The 17618-nt window shown below is 36.2% G+C and overlaps 1 protein-coding gene across 3 annotated transcripts in view; it reads right to left on the reverse strand.

The window, feature by feature from the left end:
* Positions 1-5646: 5646 nt before the first annotated feature.
* Positions 5647-17618, reverse strand: part of LOC122799227 (myosin heavy chain, skeletal muscle, adult-like) — a 446467-nt gene continuing 434495 nt past the window's right edge. For all 3 annotated transcript variants that reach the window (XM_044068147.1, XM_044068148.1, XM_044068149.1), the window contains 5 exons: positions 16421-16546; positions 16169-16339; positions 15982-16086; positions 15798-15893; positions 5647-5950 (listed from right to left, as the gene is read on the reverse strand). In XM_044068147.1, the coding sequence (XP_043924082.1) occupies positions 5750-5950; positions 15798-15893; positions 15982-16086; positions 16169-16339; positions 16421-16546 (699 nt within the window). In that variant the 3' untranslated portion in view covers positions 5647-5749. The remainder of the gene's footprint in view (positions 5951-15797; positions 15894-15981; positions 16087-16168; positions 16340-16420; positions 16547-17618) is intronic.

A 17618-nucleotide genomic window follows, 5' to 3' on the forward strand; every position in this document is an offset into this window, starting at 1 on the left:
AACCTTTTTATTTAATGATAATCTGAATGGTAACCATGATTAAGTAAAGAAATTCAGGCTCTCTTTAACTTTTCTTTTTCCCTGCATCCTTTCAACACATCCCATCTGATCAAGACTAAATTTAGTTGGGAATCTGGAGAGTGCTAGATACCCATAAACCGTAGGGTTATAGATGCTTTGAGGTGCATTTTAGAGCATTTTTCTCTAACATTTTTATCCAGTGATGGCCTGAACAAAGATCATTCATATGGAAAAGACATTCAATCCTATTTTTTCCCCCAAGTGAAGAATAAGTTATATTCAATTTTAATGCTCAAAGTTCACCAAACATTAGTTCATAATAAAATGAGGAAGACAAATGCTTGTGATGATACATATATCATCTCTGAGAATAGTACCTGCCCCATCTCAAAATAAATAGTCATTTTCTCTGTACCAAATCTGGTGTTAAATTCAGATTAAAATAAAGGCACAGATGCATACAGTCATATTTCAAGCGGCTGTCTTGTTTATATACAGCATGCCTCCTCATACCCTACCCCTAAAAGATAACCACCTTCTGTATATCCTTCTGACATTAGACATACATAAACAACATGCTTTTTTGCTCTCCTCAAAATATAGCCACCTGTATATGCTTCGGATGTTTGATTGTGTGGAAAATGAAAACAATAATGATTGCAATAATATTTTCAATTTGTTACTTCTAGAAACAGTACACTGCTCCTATAAAAGCTATAGTGACCCTCTGTGTACCCCTCTGAAATATGTGAGCAAAGTTAAAGAAATAATGATTGCACTGTTCCCAGACCAACACAAGATATAGTGCCCTAGGAGGTTTTGGACCTTCTGTGTACACCTTTGAGCAGGGCTGGTTTTAGGCCGGGGGTGAGGTTCATGGGAGAGGTGATTACTATGATCATGATGAAAGAGGATGACCATATAATGTATTTCAGTTTTTCCAAACCGTTGCCACATATTAAAATATTGCATGTTGCTTTAGATAATCACATTAGTCCCATAAAACCAAAATAATGAGCAAATAGCAGCAGTCAACTCCACAGAAGACAGCCACAGCAGTCATACCTACTCTTCTGCACACATCAGTTAAGTAATCCATCTTACTTCGCACAAATGCACACTACTCCTACTAAGACAGCTAGTGAGTGTTTAAACCAAGCAAATGACAAAAGGGTCAGTTACTTTTATCCAGCCCACCTCAACCACCATCCAGCAGTTAGTACTGTGACATATGATGGCTATGTAAAATTAATTCAGCTCCACAGTCCACACAAGCAAGTTGCCACACATTAAAGTATTCCAATCCTGGTTGCTCCACACAAATCACAAAGCCAATCTAATTTTGCCAAAAGTATCAAGCTGATCGCTGCCAGCATTAAAAATAGTAACAGCATGTATCTCACCATGTTATTCCTCTGATCTCAAACTGTAAAGACAAATTACAAAGTCTGAGATATTTCACAAGATATCTGATGGATTACTGCCAGCATCATTGTACACCATACCATTCCCCTCCTCTCTGTCTAAAATTTTGTAGAATATCCCTGCCTCTGTCTCTTATACTTCAAAGTTCTCTCATACTTGTACAAATAAAAAACTGCTTCAGGTGCCTTCTCACCTGCATTTGAACTTCATAAGGTCTGTACAACATTTTATTTACTTATTTATTTTAGATTTGTTTATCAGGGAAGTTCTGCTTTGCACAAGAAACCTCTTTTCAGTGGAGTCTGGGAGAAAAAAGCTGTAGAATTTGCAATAGTACAAAATCTCCCAAAAACATTTTAATAGTCAAATATTAATAATGATAATAGAAGTAAAAGCAGAGTAGAGACTATAGTATTACACAGCTTTGTCCGCTATGGTCTTTGGACAAAGGAAATAAGAGCCGTGCTGCCAGTATTTACAAAACAAAATGGAGGACTTTCTGCTGTCATTCACACACAACCCCCCAACACACACACACACACACACACACACACAAACTCACACACACACACGCACACACACACACACACACACACACACACACACACACACACACACACACACACGCATGCACACATGCACACACACACACACACACACACACACACACACACACACACACACACACACACACACACATACACACACACACACACACACACACACACACACACAAAAAAAGAAAAGCAAATAGATTGCTTCTTGGGACAGAGTGTGCATGTGCCACTGTCCACAGATATATCTGGTATAGTCTTTAAAAATTGCTGAAAGAGAAAAAAGTCACTGAAGATTGGGATTGTTTCACTTAATATATTGTATATGCACTGAGCTGGCCTGCTCTAGGCAACAATTACCTCTCAAGTGTCCCTGATTTGCATGCACATCCATGATTGTTGCTATAGGGTTTGCTCTGTCCCTCCTAAATGTATCAGATTTGGGAACAAGGATAGTGATTACACTTAAAAGATAACAACAATCATTATACTTACATACTTTTTTTGTTTCAGAAAATGCAAGTTAATTCACATTCACTCACTCCAGCTAGTCAACATTTGTGGTTAACGGTACTAATATTTAAAAAAAAAAGTGTCCTTCATTTTGGGGCGTTTGTCTCTGATTATTTCTGGATTTATCCCAGATACTGGAGGTAAGAGACTGAGAGCTATGGCAACTAATCTCTAGAAACATCTACTCCCATTAACATCTCCAGTAAGAAATGAGGTTGTCTCCTGTAGGTAACAGCACTTGTTGCTGTCATTACTCCATCTTCACCCTGATTCATACATCTCGGCTTTTCAGGATATCGTAGAATGTCCACATTTTGCTTCAATTTCTTTGTCCATTTCTCATGTTCATAGGTGTATACACAAATCATTGAGGCTTAGTCACCAAATAATGGCATACGTTGCCATTGCCTCCACCTAACCTTCATTTTTGAAGTTGTCCAGAATAATCAGACAGATGAGGTACGCTCCAATCCCAATACTTGGAAAATGAATGGATCATTTTTCTGGGTAGTGCGTACTATTCCCCCAGCCAATGTTACAGATAGTGAGGGGAAAACGGTAAAGAAAGTCTTTTTCTGAATATCAGGAGCAGGCATATCTCAGTTAGCACTGAGCTCAGCCTCTGATCTGTAGTGCTTACTTCACGTTCTAATAGCACTGACTGCTGTCATTTAGTCATCCTCACCATGATCGCAGGAAACACAACTTGAGGGGAAAAAATAAATGGACCATTTCTATGTGCAGCATGTACAGTTACTTCTGCCCACAGCTGCATCTAGTGCCCTGTCATAATTTAGGGTGAAATTCACTGCAAAAGAAAAACTTTCCCTGGCATCAGGAGCAGACACAGGTCAGTAAGTGCTAATCTCTACTACTTACTTAACTTGGTAACATCGCTGGTTATATGAACTCACAGCTGAATCTCAGTAATAAATTTTGAAATATAAAGATTAATGAATTGTTTCTGTGGGCAGCGTGTGCTGTTATCACTGCCTACAAATATATATTGTGTCCAGTCAATATTGGCCTGCAAGACAAACACCATTCCTAAAGATAGATTTTGCTGTCCTTGACATATTAGAGACCTGACTAATATCCAGACATTCTTCCTTTAAGTTTAAAGGACAATGAGATTCATTTTTCTCCTGCATTTTTTTGTCTTCTTTTTCATTTTTCGGTACTCAGAATTAACAACTGCCAACATTTCAATGGGAACTGACTGAAAGCGCATAAACACTACCTCTAATACCATACAAATTGTCCATTATCAAATGAATTTTGCTATCACTTAATTTGTGTTATAGGATGGAGAGACTACAGAAAGAGGGAGAGATGTTGAAGCTCCATACTGTCTGGCATCAACATGCATGATATACACATTCTGTCTCGTACTCAAAAATTGTACCAACTGAGCTTTGCTTTTTATCTTCAAATAGTAATGGTAAAAGCCTTTCTACAAACTAGCTCGTTACTCAATCTTCATAGCAAGTTCTGATAGCTGGTTCTTAAAGATATTGCCTTTAGTATCATTTTAAGGCCAAACTAATTAAACACAATAATTTCTAAAAGCTCTAAATGTTAAATCTCTCAACTATTGAAGGATGTCCCTACTTTTCTCTATTAATCAGCATCTTCTACTGAGGATGTTTGATATAAATAAATCTACCATAAATGTTGCAGTCCAGGTTTAAAAAAAACATAGAAACATGCCCAGTGTCTTATGTGCAACCACTATATGGTATAAGTTGGAAGCTAACTGCAGCTTAAACATGGCATTCACATCATGAAGTCAGAAAGATTGGAAAAGGCATTGAATATTAGGCTGGCAGAAGGACACCTTTAGTGAAAATTCATCGCATTAATAGCTCTGGAATGTGTTAGACCATGAGGGATACTGGAGAGGTACAATATATTCAGGGTTGACTTCTATGAGGAACAAACAAAGTGGTCTCAGTGCCAACACGAAAAACTAATAAACTTGCACAAAGCACCGGGAAACCAGCAGTGTTGACAGTCCATTTATTGTATACACAAGAACACATACACCAACCACAGACCAGAACAAGAATAACATTGTAATAAAATTCTTTTTACGTTTTCATCATCCAAACTTCATCAGATCAACTGTTCCCTCCAAAATGAACATTTATATAGCCCTTGTCAATTTAAATTATCCAATAAAGTAACAGTGTCAATCATAATTAACCCTAAACTGTCTCAATGTGATTACACTGTGTAAAACAGTTCCTAAAACATAAATATAACACATAAACTGTTGTTAGCCATATCTTATGAAAACACAAAGTATTATGATATCAAATACATCAAATGTTTAAATACAAATGTTTAAAACGACTTGCTAAAATAGTTTAAAAACAAGTCCGCCATCTGGTGGAATAACCTGGTATAGATCATGCTGCAAATTGTATTAAATGTTAAAAAATATATAAAAACATAAACAATTTTTTAAACTATTTTAGCAAGTCTTTTTAAACATTTGTATTTAAACATTTGATGTATTTGATATCATAATACTTTATGTTTTCATAAGATACAGCTAACAACAGTTTATATGTTATATTTATGTTTTAGGAACTGTTTTACATAGTGTAATCACATTGAGACAGTTTAGGGTTAATTATGACTGACACTGTTACTTTATTGGATGATTTAAATTGACAAGGGCTATATAAATGTTCATTTTGGAGGGAACAGTTGATCTGATGAAGTTTGGATGACGAAAACGTAAAAGGAATTTTATTACAACGTTATTCTTGTTCTGGTCTGTGGTTGGTGTCTGTGTTCTATTGTATACAAAAAACGGACTGTCAACAGTGCTGGTTTCCCGGTGCTTTGTGCAGGTTTATGACTTCTATGAGAGCAGAAACTTGGTGAAATCAAGATAAAGCTTAGGTAGCAACCATGTTGTCATGGCCGGATTCAGTAAATATAAGCAGAAGGTATCTTGAGTCTAATTTGAAGTTGATAAAAAACACAGTAAGACATTTTATTTTTTTTCAAAAATATTTGTAAATGTAGACACAGCCTTCAAAATATTGACATTTCAAACTAATCTTAATATTATTACAATTAAAGTGGTTGATTTTGATAGTAAGACACTGGAAAATCAACACACATTTCTCAACTTTTTTATTTTCTGAAGAAAACACAGACTGTCCATAACCATTGTATGATGGTAATGTATTATATGGCATAGATTTCTCATTGTAATGGTATTACATGGTATGGATTTCTTCAGTTACATCTTCGATATGCGTATGCTGATCTTTCTTAATGCTTATCTTCGTGGTGATTACATGGGACTGTACGTTAAGTTTGCTGACCTTTGACTGTGCAACATGCACACGTTCCTCTGCATCTTCTAATGCATTTTGAGCTTTCTGGTATTTAGTGTGGCTAATATCCAGCCGTTCCTCCTGTAAGAAACATTTTTTCATAGAGTTATAATTTACTTTCAGTGTATTCAGTTCAGTAATATGTTTCTGAACTATTAGCTTTAAAAATGCAAGCATACTTAATTCTAATTACAGATTACATATGTGAAATGTTATTATTTATTTACTAGCCTGTGTTTCACCCTTACCTAACACCAGCTGTATTTTGCTGTATTAATCTAAGCTTGTTACTAGGTAAAGAAAAGAGCTTCAGCACACAACAAAAGAATGAATGAATACAAGATGTGATTTTCCATAACCTGTATTCTGAAGTTTTAAATTGATAAAGCACTCAGACTAAAGCATTGCTGTTTATATGGTAAAGCATCTTGTGTGTGTGTGTGTGTGTGTGTGTGTGTGTGTGTGTGTGTGTGTGTGTGTGTGTGTGTGTGTGTGTGTGTGTGTGTGTGTGTGTGTGTGTGTGTGTGTGTGTGTGTGTGTGTGTGTGTGTGTGTGTGTGTGTGTGTGTGTGTGTGTGTGTGTGTGTGTGTGTGTGTGTGTCTGTAAATCTCTAATTCTGTTTCACTTCTTACTTTGAGTTTACTCCACTTAAGGAACAATGTACCTTGCATTGTACATTTTGAACTTTACACCATAAACTGGACTAAGAAGGTACTGGGCATTGCTACAGCTAAGAGAAAATCACTAAATAACTGTAGTTCTGTCAGTAAACAGCATCAAGACATCTGTCTCTGTTTAAGTTAACCAGCTTTATTTTTACTTTGTATGTTTTTAGTTATTAGTTGCCTAACACATTCAAGTACTGGTTTGCCTTTTGGAAACAGTCATCTTGATTGTTCATTTTAGGTCTACTGTCACCTACCAGGGCTTCCAAAAGTGTGAAAATGGTTGGTTAGACACTATTCAGTAGCCTACACAAATGTACACAAAGTGTACACCATTCTGAGTGAGCAGACAGCACAAGCATAACTCACCTTTTTCCTTCTAATTTTAGTTTTCCTACTGATTTTCTTTCAGCCTTAAATATTGAGGGGAATTAATAAAGGTCACCACAAAGTGTAGACTACATGTACACTTAGTGTAATATTTCTAAGTGACTAGAAAGCACAAAAAATGTGGTACAGATGTTCTTGAATACAGATCATGTACACTTAGTGTGCACCTAGTGTAGGCTTTAATGAATCTGGCCCTGTGGCACAATCAGACAAGAGATGTCCTCAAAGCGATTTGGTCAGTAACCTGCAAGTAACAAAGTGGATAAGGGCTCAAATAATAACAGAGCATACATTTTCATCCACCAAAAGTGGTCATTGCAATTAGGATTTTGTCTTTGTTTCAAGGTACACAGGTCTTAGAAATTATATATTAAGTGTGGGAGTTGGATGTCCTGCCCCTTTTGACTCAAAAAGCAAACCTACAGCATCTCTTACTCTGTTGTCAACTCACTTTCCAATAAATAGCCTTTCGGTGACTCACTTTCCAATAAATAGGCTTTCGGTGGGTCATCAAGGATATGGTTTTATTCCAGCAAATAAAGGTGCTTTATGTAATGATGCCATCATTTCTTCCCCCTGCCAAATATACTGTGCCCTTTTGGTGGTAGAACCACCCTTTCACATGTGTCTGCTATGCACTTCCTAATTCCTCATTCTTTTTAGTAGGTGTGGTCAGCATTAGGTATTGTGTCCTTGTTTACTTCCACCAGCTCACTAACAACACAAGTCCACTTCCAAATCTTGTTTGTTCACACAAAGTGCTGTGCTAATACTGTGCTTACAAATCCTGCTGATGTACTATATCCACACTGCATGCTGTGCTGTGTCAGTACTACACATATAAATTCTACTCATGTTGTCTGTCCGCACTGCACTTCGTCCTTTACTGACACTGTACATATAAATCCTGCTGATGTACTATATCCATGCTGCATGCTGTGCTGTGTCATTACTACACATATAAATTCTACTCATGTTGTCTGTCCACACTGCACTTCGTCCTTTACTGACACTGTACATATAAATCCTGCTGATGTACTATATCCATGCTGCATGCTGTGCTGTGTCATTACTACACATATAAATTCTACTCATGTTGTCTGTCCACACTACACTTCGTCCTTTACTGACACTGTACATATAAATCCTGCTGATGTACTATATCCATGCTGCATGCTGTGCTGTGTCATTACTACACATATAAATTCTACTCATGTTGTCTGTCCACACTGCACTCCATCCTTTACTGACACTGCACATATACATCCTGACAATGTTTTGTGAGTTCACTGCATGTTGTGCTGTGCAATATTACACACATAAGTCATGCTGGCATACTCTGTCCACACTGTATGCTGTCTTATGCCATATACTGTACATATAAATCCTGCTGGTGTACTGTGTCCTCACTGCACATTGTGATATCTCAAATATACACATGTAAATCCTTCTCATGTTCTTTGTCTACACTGCATGCTGTCCTTTACTTACACTCACATATAAATCCTGCACTGCACACTGGGTTGTATGATACTATGTGATCACTGCATACTATGTTATGCCAACATTGTTTGTACCAATCTACAAATGCACTGTGTCCACAATGCATGCTCTGCTGTGTCAATAATACACATATAAATCAGTATAATGTACTCTGTCCACACTGCATGCTGCCCTGTACTGACACTGCACATATAAATCATGCCAATATACTCTGTGCACACTGCATGCTGTGCTGTACAATATTAACATATAAATTCTGCTGACATACTGTGCCAACATGTGCACTGTGTCTACACCTCATGCAATACAATGCCAAAACTATATTACACCGCATGCTGTCCTTTGCCAACACAGTACATATAAATCCTGCTGATGTACTGTATCCTTACTGCATGCTGTGCTGACATTGTGCATATAATTCCAACTGATGCGTGTGTCCACGTCCCATGTTGTGTTTTGCCAGCACTGTCCACATAAATCCTGAAGTACTGTGTCCATATTTCATATGAACATCTAAGTGTTGCAGTTTGAGTGTGCTGCACAGAGAAATCCATCTGCTGTACTGTGTCAGTGGATATAAGCTGGTACATCAAAGACCAACCTAGCAAAAGATATTCACTTTAAAGGAACATCCTAAAAGACATTACATTGCATTCTGTTTTATTTTCTAACCCTAATGTTATTTTTACATTATTAAACTCTAAATTGAAGGAGGTAGAGGAGAAGAGGGGTTAATAAGGTAGATGATACAGTGTATATATAGGGGAGGAGGAGGAATACAGGTAGAGATTTACAAGTTGAAAGGAATGGAAAGAAATATTAGTCATGAAGGCAGGGCAACAGCTACAACATATGCAACTGAAACTGAATGTTACAGCTTGGTTAGTATAATAGTATCAATTCAGGAATAAGTCATTGACATTAGTACTCATAAAGAAAGTGAATTACAACTAGAATGCAAATATGGAAAATAGAGGTAAGTTTATTTGAAGGGACTAGAGAAACTAAGAAGGCTGTGTGGAACAGTGGAGGGTATAATTACATCTGAAGAGGAATGGAATTAGGAGTTGAGAATATACAATAAATTAAAAGCTGTACCTATTAAATGGGATCAGTATAAGACACAATAAATTAAAGCTGCACCTATTAAATGGGATCAGTATATGATATGATTAATTAAAAGCTGTACCTATTAAATGGGATCTGTATACTTATTAGATGGCTGCATAGATGATTCAGAACCGCAGTTCGGTTACAAATATATCATAAGGTGGAAGAGGGGAAAAGTGAAGATATGGAGAAGGAGGCAGGAAATTTGCATGTTTTGGGAGTGCTAGGCAGTTAAACATTTATGGAATAGTTTTATAGAGAAATGTGAAAGACTGGATGAGAAGTGAGTTCCAAAATTTTGGAAGTTCATACCCTAGGAAATAGCTGGAGAGAGCAGGAGAAAGTGCAGTTATTGTGTCTGTGAGGCTGGATAAAGAGGCTTATAGTTAAATGGTGGAAGGGTCAGATGTGTTGGAGACAAGAGATGGTGAAGATAAATAATCTGATGGCATATAAGCATGTACTGAGGAAAGTAGGAAAAGGTGAGTGAAGAACTGGAGAAAGTACTGGACAGGCAAATTAGATTATATTATTTATAATACTTATAAATGGATTAAGTTTATTTCTAGGGATTATGGCATGTGTCACAATTTATATCTTATCGTTCATTATAGTATATGCACTGTTGGCTTGCAGTTTAAAACAGGTGGTAATCTCAGGTCATGTAGGTGTGAATAACCTCAACTCAGGAAAAACATACATAGAGACAAAGTGGAGCTTGTTAAGTATGTGTCAAACGTAGGTAAGACTCTGGTCCTGAGCAGAATCCTACTCTTACCCGGAATGATGGCCAGATACAAACAGAAGATAATTGACTTTAACAATTGGCCAAGTATCTGGTGTCATTCTAGTGGGACTAGTATGAGTCATCTAGGAATGAGGTATCAGTAGCCCAGCTTTCTTCACCAAGAATGGCACTTTTCATTTCGCAGATTCTGCATACTGGCCAAAATGCTTGCTGCCCCCAAAGTGCCTTTTTTTAGGCAAAGTCAATTTTCTGGACATCCCAATATGATAAAAAGGCTTGCAGTAAATTCCAGTCCAGACCACATCAAGGTTACTCTGCTCAATGCCAGAAGTCTTAACAATGCATTTCTGTCGTAGGGCAATTTGAATACATCCCTATCAGTATTGTAACAGAGACTTGCTTTCAGTGAAAAGACATCACTCCCCTTTACTGGGTTTCAATGTATATCACAATTTCAGACCTGGTGGGAAATGTGGGAAAGTATCAGTATTTGCCAGAGACCCAATTATCTCTATATAGATTCCCCACAATCCATATACAGGATGTTGAACTTGAAATTACCCTATACAAGACAGATTACCAAATCATACATGGCCTGTCCCTTTTTAATTTCTCCAACTCTTTTGAGTTTCTAATATGATGAGAATAGACCCCATTCCTAAGTCAAAGTACGATTAAAGTTCATGAAATTAGTATTGTTTCACTCTTTGATGTCAGCCAAAAGTGCTCTTCGCAGTACCCGCAATGTGTCCAGTAATGAATCCTTCTGCAGTTCATATGGAGTTACATGTATTGGTAACATATCTAAGTATGACTGTAGACTCTTTTTTTATAACACCCATTGCTCCTACTACTATTGGAACTATCTGGGTATCCTTCTTCCACATTGCTCTTATTTCTGCTTGCAAATCCTGATATTTTATAACTTTGTATCTTTCTGTACGCAGGATACTATAGTCACTGGGTGTGGCGATTTCAATGATCAATACTATTTTTGGCTTCTTTTCTTGGACCACTATATCTGGTTTTCTAGCATCTATCTTTGAAACTTTTGGTAATGGATGATCCCAATTGATGTAGCCTGCTGTAGGTCACCTTTCATGTCCCTGGAGGACCATGAAATATTTCCATATGTGCTTATTGAACTATCCATAAATAAAAATACCTTTTGATTGGTGCTTTCAACTATCCAGTGATTAATAGCAGCACTTATGCCACAAAGGTTGGGTACAATCAAAGACTCCTAGACTTATTAAATGCTAACTCCCTTCTATGAACAGTTAACCAGACCACTAGGAGTGAAAATCTTCTTGCCCTGATCCTTACTAACATCATATGTACTTGTACTACTCCTAAAGTTTCCTCATCTCTGGTCAAATCTGATTACAAATCAGAAATCTCATTGAAGACACTTAAATCCACCACAGCAAACACATTTGAATTCAAGGCCTTTAAAAAGATAACCCTATTAAAACGTATGTGATGGCTTGTCAAAATACAGCTGCAAGATTTCCAGGCACAATCTCTGCTCACTTATGCCAAAGAATGTCTGTAAAATAAACAAATGTAGTGGAATAACAGCATTAATTAAAGCTATAAAGAAAAAAAGCTAATTACAGCTTATAATAAACCAAATCTGCCCACATTAAAGACTCATCAAAAAGATCAGCAAAAATGAGAAAGTTACCATAAGGAAAATAAAAGCAGCATGAATTAAACATAATCCAAAGCCAAAGATAACTTAGATACAGTACTCAGCAATGCCCTAAATTAATTCATAACGGTACTAACCTCTCATGTCCTAAAGATATGGTTACATACTTTCAGATAAATTTAGTGGCAAGTTCATTTCAGAAACAGTTATTGAAGTTCCAAAAATTCCTGACACACTTCCACCGTCTCAAGATTATTATGGAACATATCCTAACTGAACTCTGTAGAGGTAAAAATACCACCTTATGAGCACTGACAGCATATACGGATGTGTAATCAACATCAATCAACACACCCTCTCCAACCCTTTATGAAACTGTGCAACGTAAGCAAAGTCACATATTGTGTTTCCAATGCATAAAAAATTATTGTTGTTATGCCTCTCCATAAAGGGTGGTCTTACTTACAATCTCGGGATTGGCTCATCAGCCTAAAAATCCTAATTTGCAAAGTCGAGGAACATACTATATATCTGATTTTATAAACTCTGACTGAAAAATGATCTTGCTGCCTTATTGCTCTAGACTCACAACAATATGGTTTTGTCAAAGGGAAATCATGTTTACTTAATTTAGTAAGTTTCTTGAAAAAGTCACCGAAGCTGTAGAGTAACCATGCAGTTCATGATCTGGCTAAGGCATTTGACGCTATTCCCTATGCTGAAACTGTACATAAGTTTAAATGCCTAAATGTAGACCCTTATATTGTAGGATGGCTAGCAAACTAGCTGAGATATAGAACTCATGTAGTTACAAGTAGTAGATGACATGTTAGAAATAAAAAAAAAACATAACTAGTGTCATTTCTTAGAGTTCAGTACTTGAGCCATTTCTATTCAGCTTTTACTTCTCAAACCTTCAAACCACTAACCTAGACTTATGGCTAACTCAATCTGCAATGTCTGCAATATGAATGTTGATGTCGTTAACTCAGAATCTGATGCTATGTTACTACACTAATGGCAAACCATACAAATCAATGGTGTAATAGAAATGGGCTTAAATTAAATGCAAAGAAATGCAGTATTTTAATCTTTGGATCTTTGGTAAGTAAGTCTTGACAGCACTTTACAGCACTCCAGACAGATATGGTTGCTACAGATCTTGGCATCTTGGTAGACAGTTTTGTATCTTTTGAAAACTATGCAGCAACAGCAGTAAGAAGCTGCTTCAGGGTAGCCCATTTAATAACTAAAGGCATCTCATCAGGTCCTCTTTGCTAAGCCATGATCAAACCATTTATAATACTCCTTTTAGTATTATCAACCCAAAACACATCACACAGCTAGAATGATCCCAGAGGTTTCTAACTAAAAATATCACTGTACTAAATACCCTCCATTAACAGGGTGGGCATGAAGCTCTGTGCCTATATTCTTACATACTCCTACATGTAATTTATGTTTAGCCCTCCATGTTATTAAGAGCTCAACCCTCCCTGATCTCCTACACCTCCAGAAAACAAATGGTTTCCAAACACTTTAAGTTAAGACTATAATCTCCTTCAACAAATAAATAAGACACAATGAAGGGAAGGATTCATTGCTCAGTGATTTCCCATCTCTGGAATAATCTGTTGTCACATATAAATTGTAATCCTACCCTAGCTTCTTTTAAGGTAAATCTTAAAGATTGGATGGGTATTCATCTTGAGCAGAACTTGTTTCTTCCTCATGGAGGTAGGAGGGTGGCTACGGGCAATGTAATTATGGCCCATGGACTGTCTCTTCCTTGTAATATCTATGAATCTAATGGCTTTACTAAGAATTGCTTTCAGTAGAAAGAAATTATCCATGGCAAATTAAGATTATATGAACCAGGAAAAAAAAACTTGGCTATCTTTATACAGGTGCAGTATGATGATCTTTGGCAGTGGTTACACTAAAGGGTCCAGTTCAATCTGTACTTGACCTATAAAGATTACCTGCACCAGTGCAACCATTTAACTCTAATCCTCTAGATCGTTGCTGGACACTTGCTGATAATCATTTAGAATGATGAGATCTTTATGATATACCAGTTAATAAGAATGCATACACAGCCCTAGTTTACATTTCCTGTGTGCCAACCATGCAAAGCTATATCCGAATTTATGGAACTTGCTACATGACATCTGGAGACAGTCAAGTTTACAACTTCTTGTCAAAAATGCTTAGGCTATTCTTCTAAATCATAACATATCAGGGATGGCAGAGAACTGCAATATATATATATATATATATATATATATATATATATATATATATATATATATGTGTGTGTGTGTGTGTGTGTGTGTATATATATATATATATATATATATATATATATATATATATATATATATATATATATATATATATATGGGTCCCCTTCAGATGGTCAAACTTTTAAAAGCTCGACTTTCATACGGCTGAGACCACTGATCGAACTTTTAAAAGTATGAATGGTCTGAATGGGGATCTCCATAAAGCGAGGAATGGAAAGGTTTCCTTTTAATGCAATGTAGTGCGATCTTGGAGTTGGTATATTTAAATACCAGGGGTTGTGGGGGTGCAGGGGGCTTGCCCCTCTGCTAGCAATGTTTAGTTTTTTTTTGTTTTGTTTTTTTATTTTATTTTCACATTTTTGAACATTCAAATGTTCGATCATATGGTCTCAGCCATATGAAAGTCAAACATTTGGTTGTTCGATAATGTGAGGTAGACCTATATATATATATATATATAAATATATATATATACATATATATATATATATATATATATATATATATATATATATATATATATATATATATGATGCCCTCAAAGGATTAAATATCTGAGTATTAAGACTGCTTTTGAATTACAGAACAGTCAGCCTGCAAAGTTTAAATTGCCTCACTGAGCATACACAACTAGAACTAGGGTATATGAATATCATGCATCATTTCTGAGTAACAATGCAGCTTTAACAAAGCTGTTTTTAGGTATTCAGGTTAGACCCTGCAGAAATTCTGTTAGAGGTATCCCTAGCTGTACAATATGGACAGATAGATACACAGACAGACAGAAGGATAGATATATACATACACACTTTAGAGCAGTTTGATGGTCTGTGAACAAGAGTAGATCTGTTTGTAAAAGTTGTTTATATAAATACCCATAATTGCACCTTAAAGTTACTGATGTTTCTCTTTGTTTGATTTAGCTTTTACCAAATAAATGTTCACTCAAAGATAAGTATAGGCAGTCATCTGAAAAGCTAAATAAATGGATGTCCTAGATATAAATCAGATAGCCATGTAATGTGGTACATAACTCCATGCTGCATAGTTCTGCCTATGTTTAAAGATATTAGTTGAAACATTTATGTTAATTTCTACTGGTTTAGTTTTAATTCAAGCATACCAATAAAAAAATTGCTGAAAAAAATAACACGTAGGAGGAAAACGGGCATGTTCAGTGAGCTATTCAGTTTCTATATGCTTCCAGATTCTGTATTGCTTCATTTAAAGACATGGGTTTAATTCTCAAAAGTATTTCTTGTATACAGCTGCCATTAAGAATGGCATTTAACCTGATCAGTGCTCATGGCTCACACCTAAAACAAGTAATCATGTTTTTTTGTCTAATTAATACTGTATGCAACATATTTTGGGAAGAAATGAGTTAATGCTCAGTGACTGTCTATCAGTATCTGAATCCACAGTAAAAAAGATAAAAAGATCCCACATATAAGGCACATCTAATTTAATATTCCCAGGTAATAGTAATGTAGAGTATCTTATGTGTTCCTGCATATCACCTGTTTGCATGTTAAATGTAGACAGTGCTTACCAAATCATCACGTTGTCTCTTGTAGGACTGCACTTTCATTTGCAGTTTCATAACCAGATCCTCGAGTCTCTGAATATTTTGTCTGTCTTCCTCAGCCTGGAATTAGTTATTTAGAGATTTTAAATTCAGATTAATCATGTTTGAATAGTTTTTTGTGAAACTTACTATTGATGATATTTCATACCTGAGAACTCAGCTCCCTGACTCGTTTCTCATATTTTCGAATGCCTTTAACAACCTCAGCAGAGCGTTTCCTTTCCAATTCAAGTTCGGTCTGAAGTTCAAGAATCTAAAGAAAGCAGCATTATTAAGTTATAACAATCCAGTCTTTGTGACATTTATAAATCAAACACATTACCTGGGTCACTTACCTTGTTCTCCAGTTTCTGGACTCGTTTCTTTTCTCCTTTGAATGCTGCCTCCTCGATCTCAGTTATACGGATCTTCAGTTCAGTCACAGTCTTCTCAAATGTTAAGCTTCTTGTCTCAAAATAAGACTTGGACTCCTGTTCTGTCTTCAGTTGTTCAGCCAATTCGGTAGCCTTTAATATGATCCATTAAATTAATTAACATTATACTTTCTGAAGTGATTAAAGCAGATGAAATAAGTTAATTTTTTTTACCTCAGCGAGAGCCTTCTTTGCCTTTTCTTCAACAATCTTTAGTTCTTGAATTCTTTCCTCAATCTCAATTTGAAGCTTAGAAATACTGACCTCAAGAGTTCTTCTGATACTGATCAAGGTTGTATTCTAAAATGCAAAATGGAAGTCATATTATCCTTTGCACTGAAACAAAATCTAACTGTTTTGTTATATGGTCAGATATGTAAGCAGAATGCTATATATATATATATATATATATATATATATATATATATATATATATATATATAGATAGATAGATATATATAGATAGATAGATAGATATATTCATATATTTATAAAACCTTTTCGTGCATGCTGCATGCATTTTACTGATCTAGTCTGGGTTTTGTGGATGCAGCTGGGTGTAGGAGAAAGACACAGAATGGCAGCAGGTGCAGATGAACATGGAAGCTTGATATGAACTGTCAAATGATACAAGAGTCCTTTATTTCACCTGGTATGCTATTTCAGGTACACAGAGCAAAGTACCTGGCCACACCAAAAACTATGTCAACTTTGGATAGGAAAATGTTGGGGGTTATTCTTTTTTTAAATGACCTGCGGGGAAAATAATTTTAAGGCTTATAGTGCCATGACATAAGTTACGAAGAAGGAGTATAAAAAATCACAAGGCTTATAATGGCTCTAGGGCCATTAGCCTAGTAACTTCCTAGGAACCTATGAACGGAATTGCTGTTTCTGGGGGTAGGTAATGACAGCTTAGAATGTCAACTGTTGTTTTTCTTGAGTTTGCTTTTTGTTGAATAGTGTGTCTATTTATTGCGTGAGAGTAGTTTGTAGATTATATTATTATAGGAAGTTATAGATACATACTAGTCTAGCTGTCCTTGTGGGCCATTGTAAGCCTAGGCAGTCAAAGGCAAAAATCAAACTTTGTACTTTGTGTTTGTGAGGTAAACACCTTAACCATTATCCCAACTCCTAACCCCTGTCCTGTAGATGCTGAGTAGTGAGTTGGATTTTGTCTGTGTGGATCTACTGAGTGTTATGTGCATTTATTGGTGATGTTAGTGAGGGGAATATACTGCCGATACAGTGTTTTATTGTTAGCTGGCAGTTCTTATGGGACTACTTGAGTTTTTTTTTTCCATGTTTGTGTGACTGTAGAGTTGTTATGTATAAACTTGGGGGAGGGGAAACCTGGTCCTATCATGGG

Source organism: Protopterus annectens, chromosome 4.part0, assembly GCF_019279795.1.
Source record: "Protopterus annectens isolate FY-2018-M chromosome 4.part0, PAN1.0, whole genome shotgun sequence".
Taxonomy (NCBI): domain Eukaryota; kingdom Metazoa; phylum Chordata; order Ceratodontiformes; family Protopteridae; genus Protopterus; species Protopterus annectens.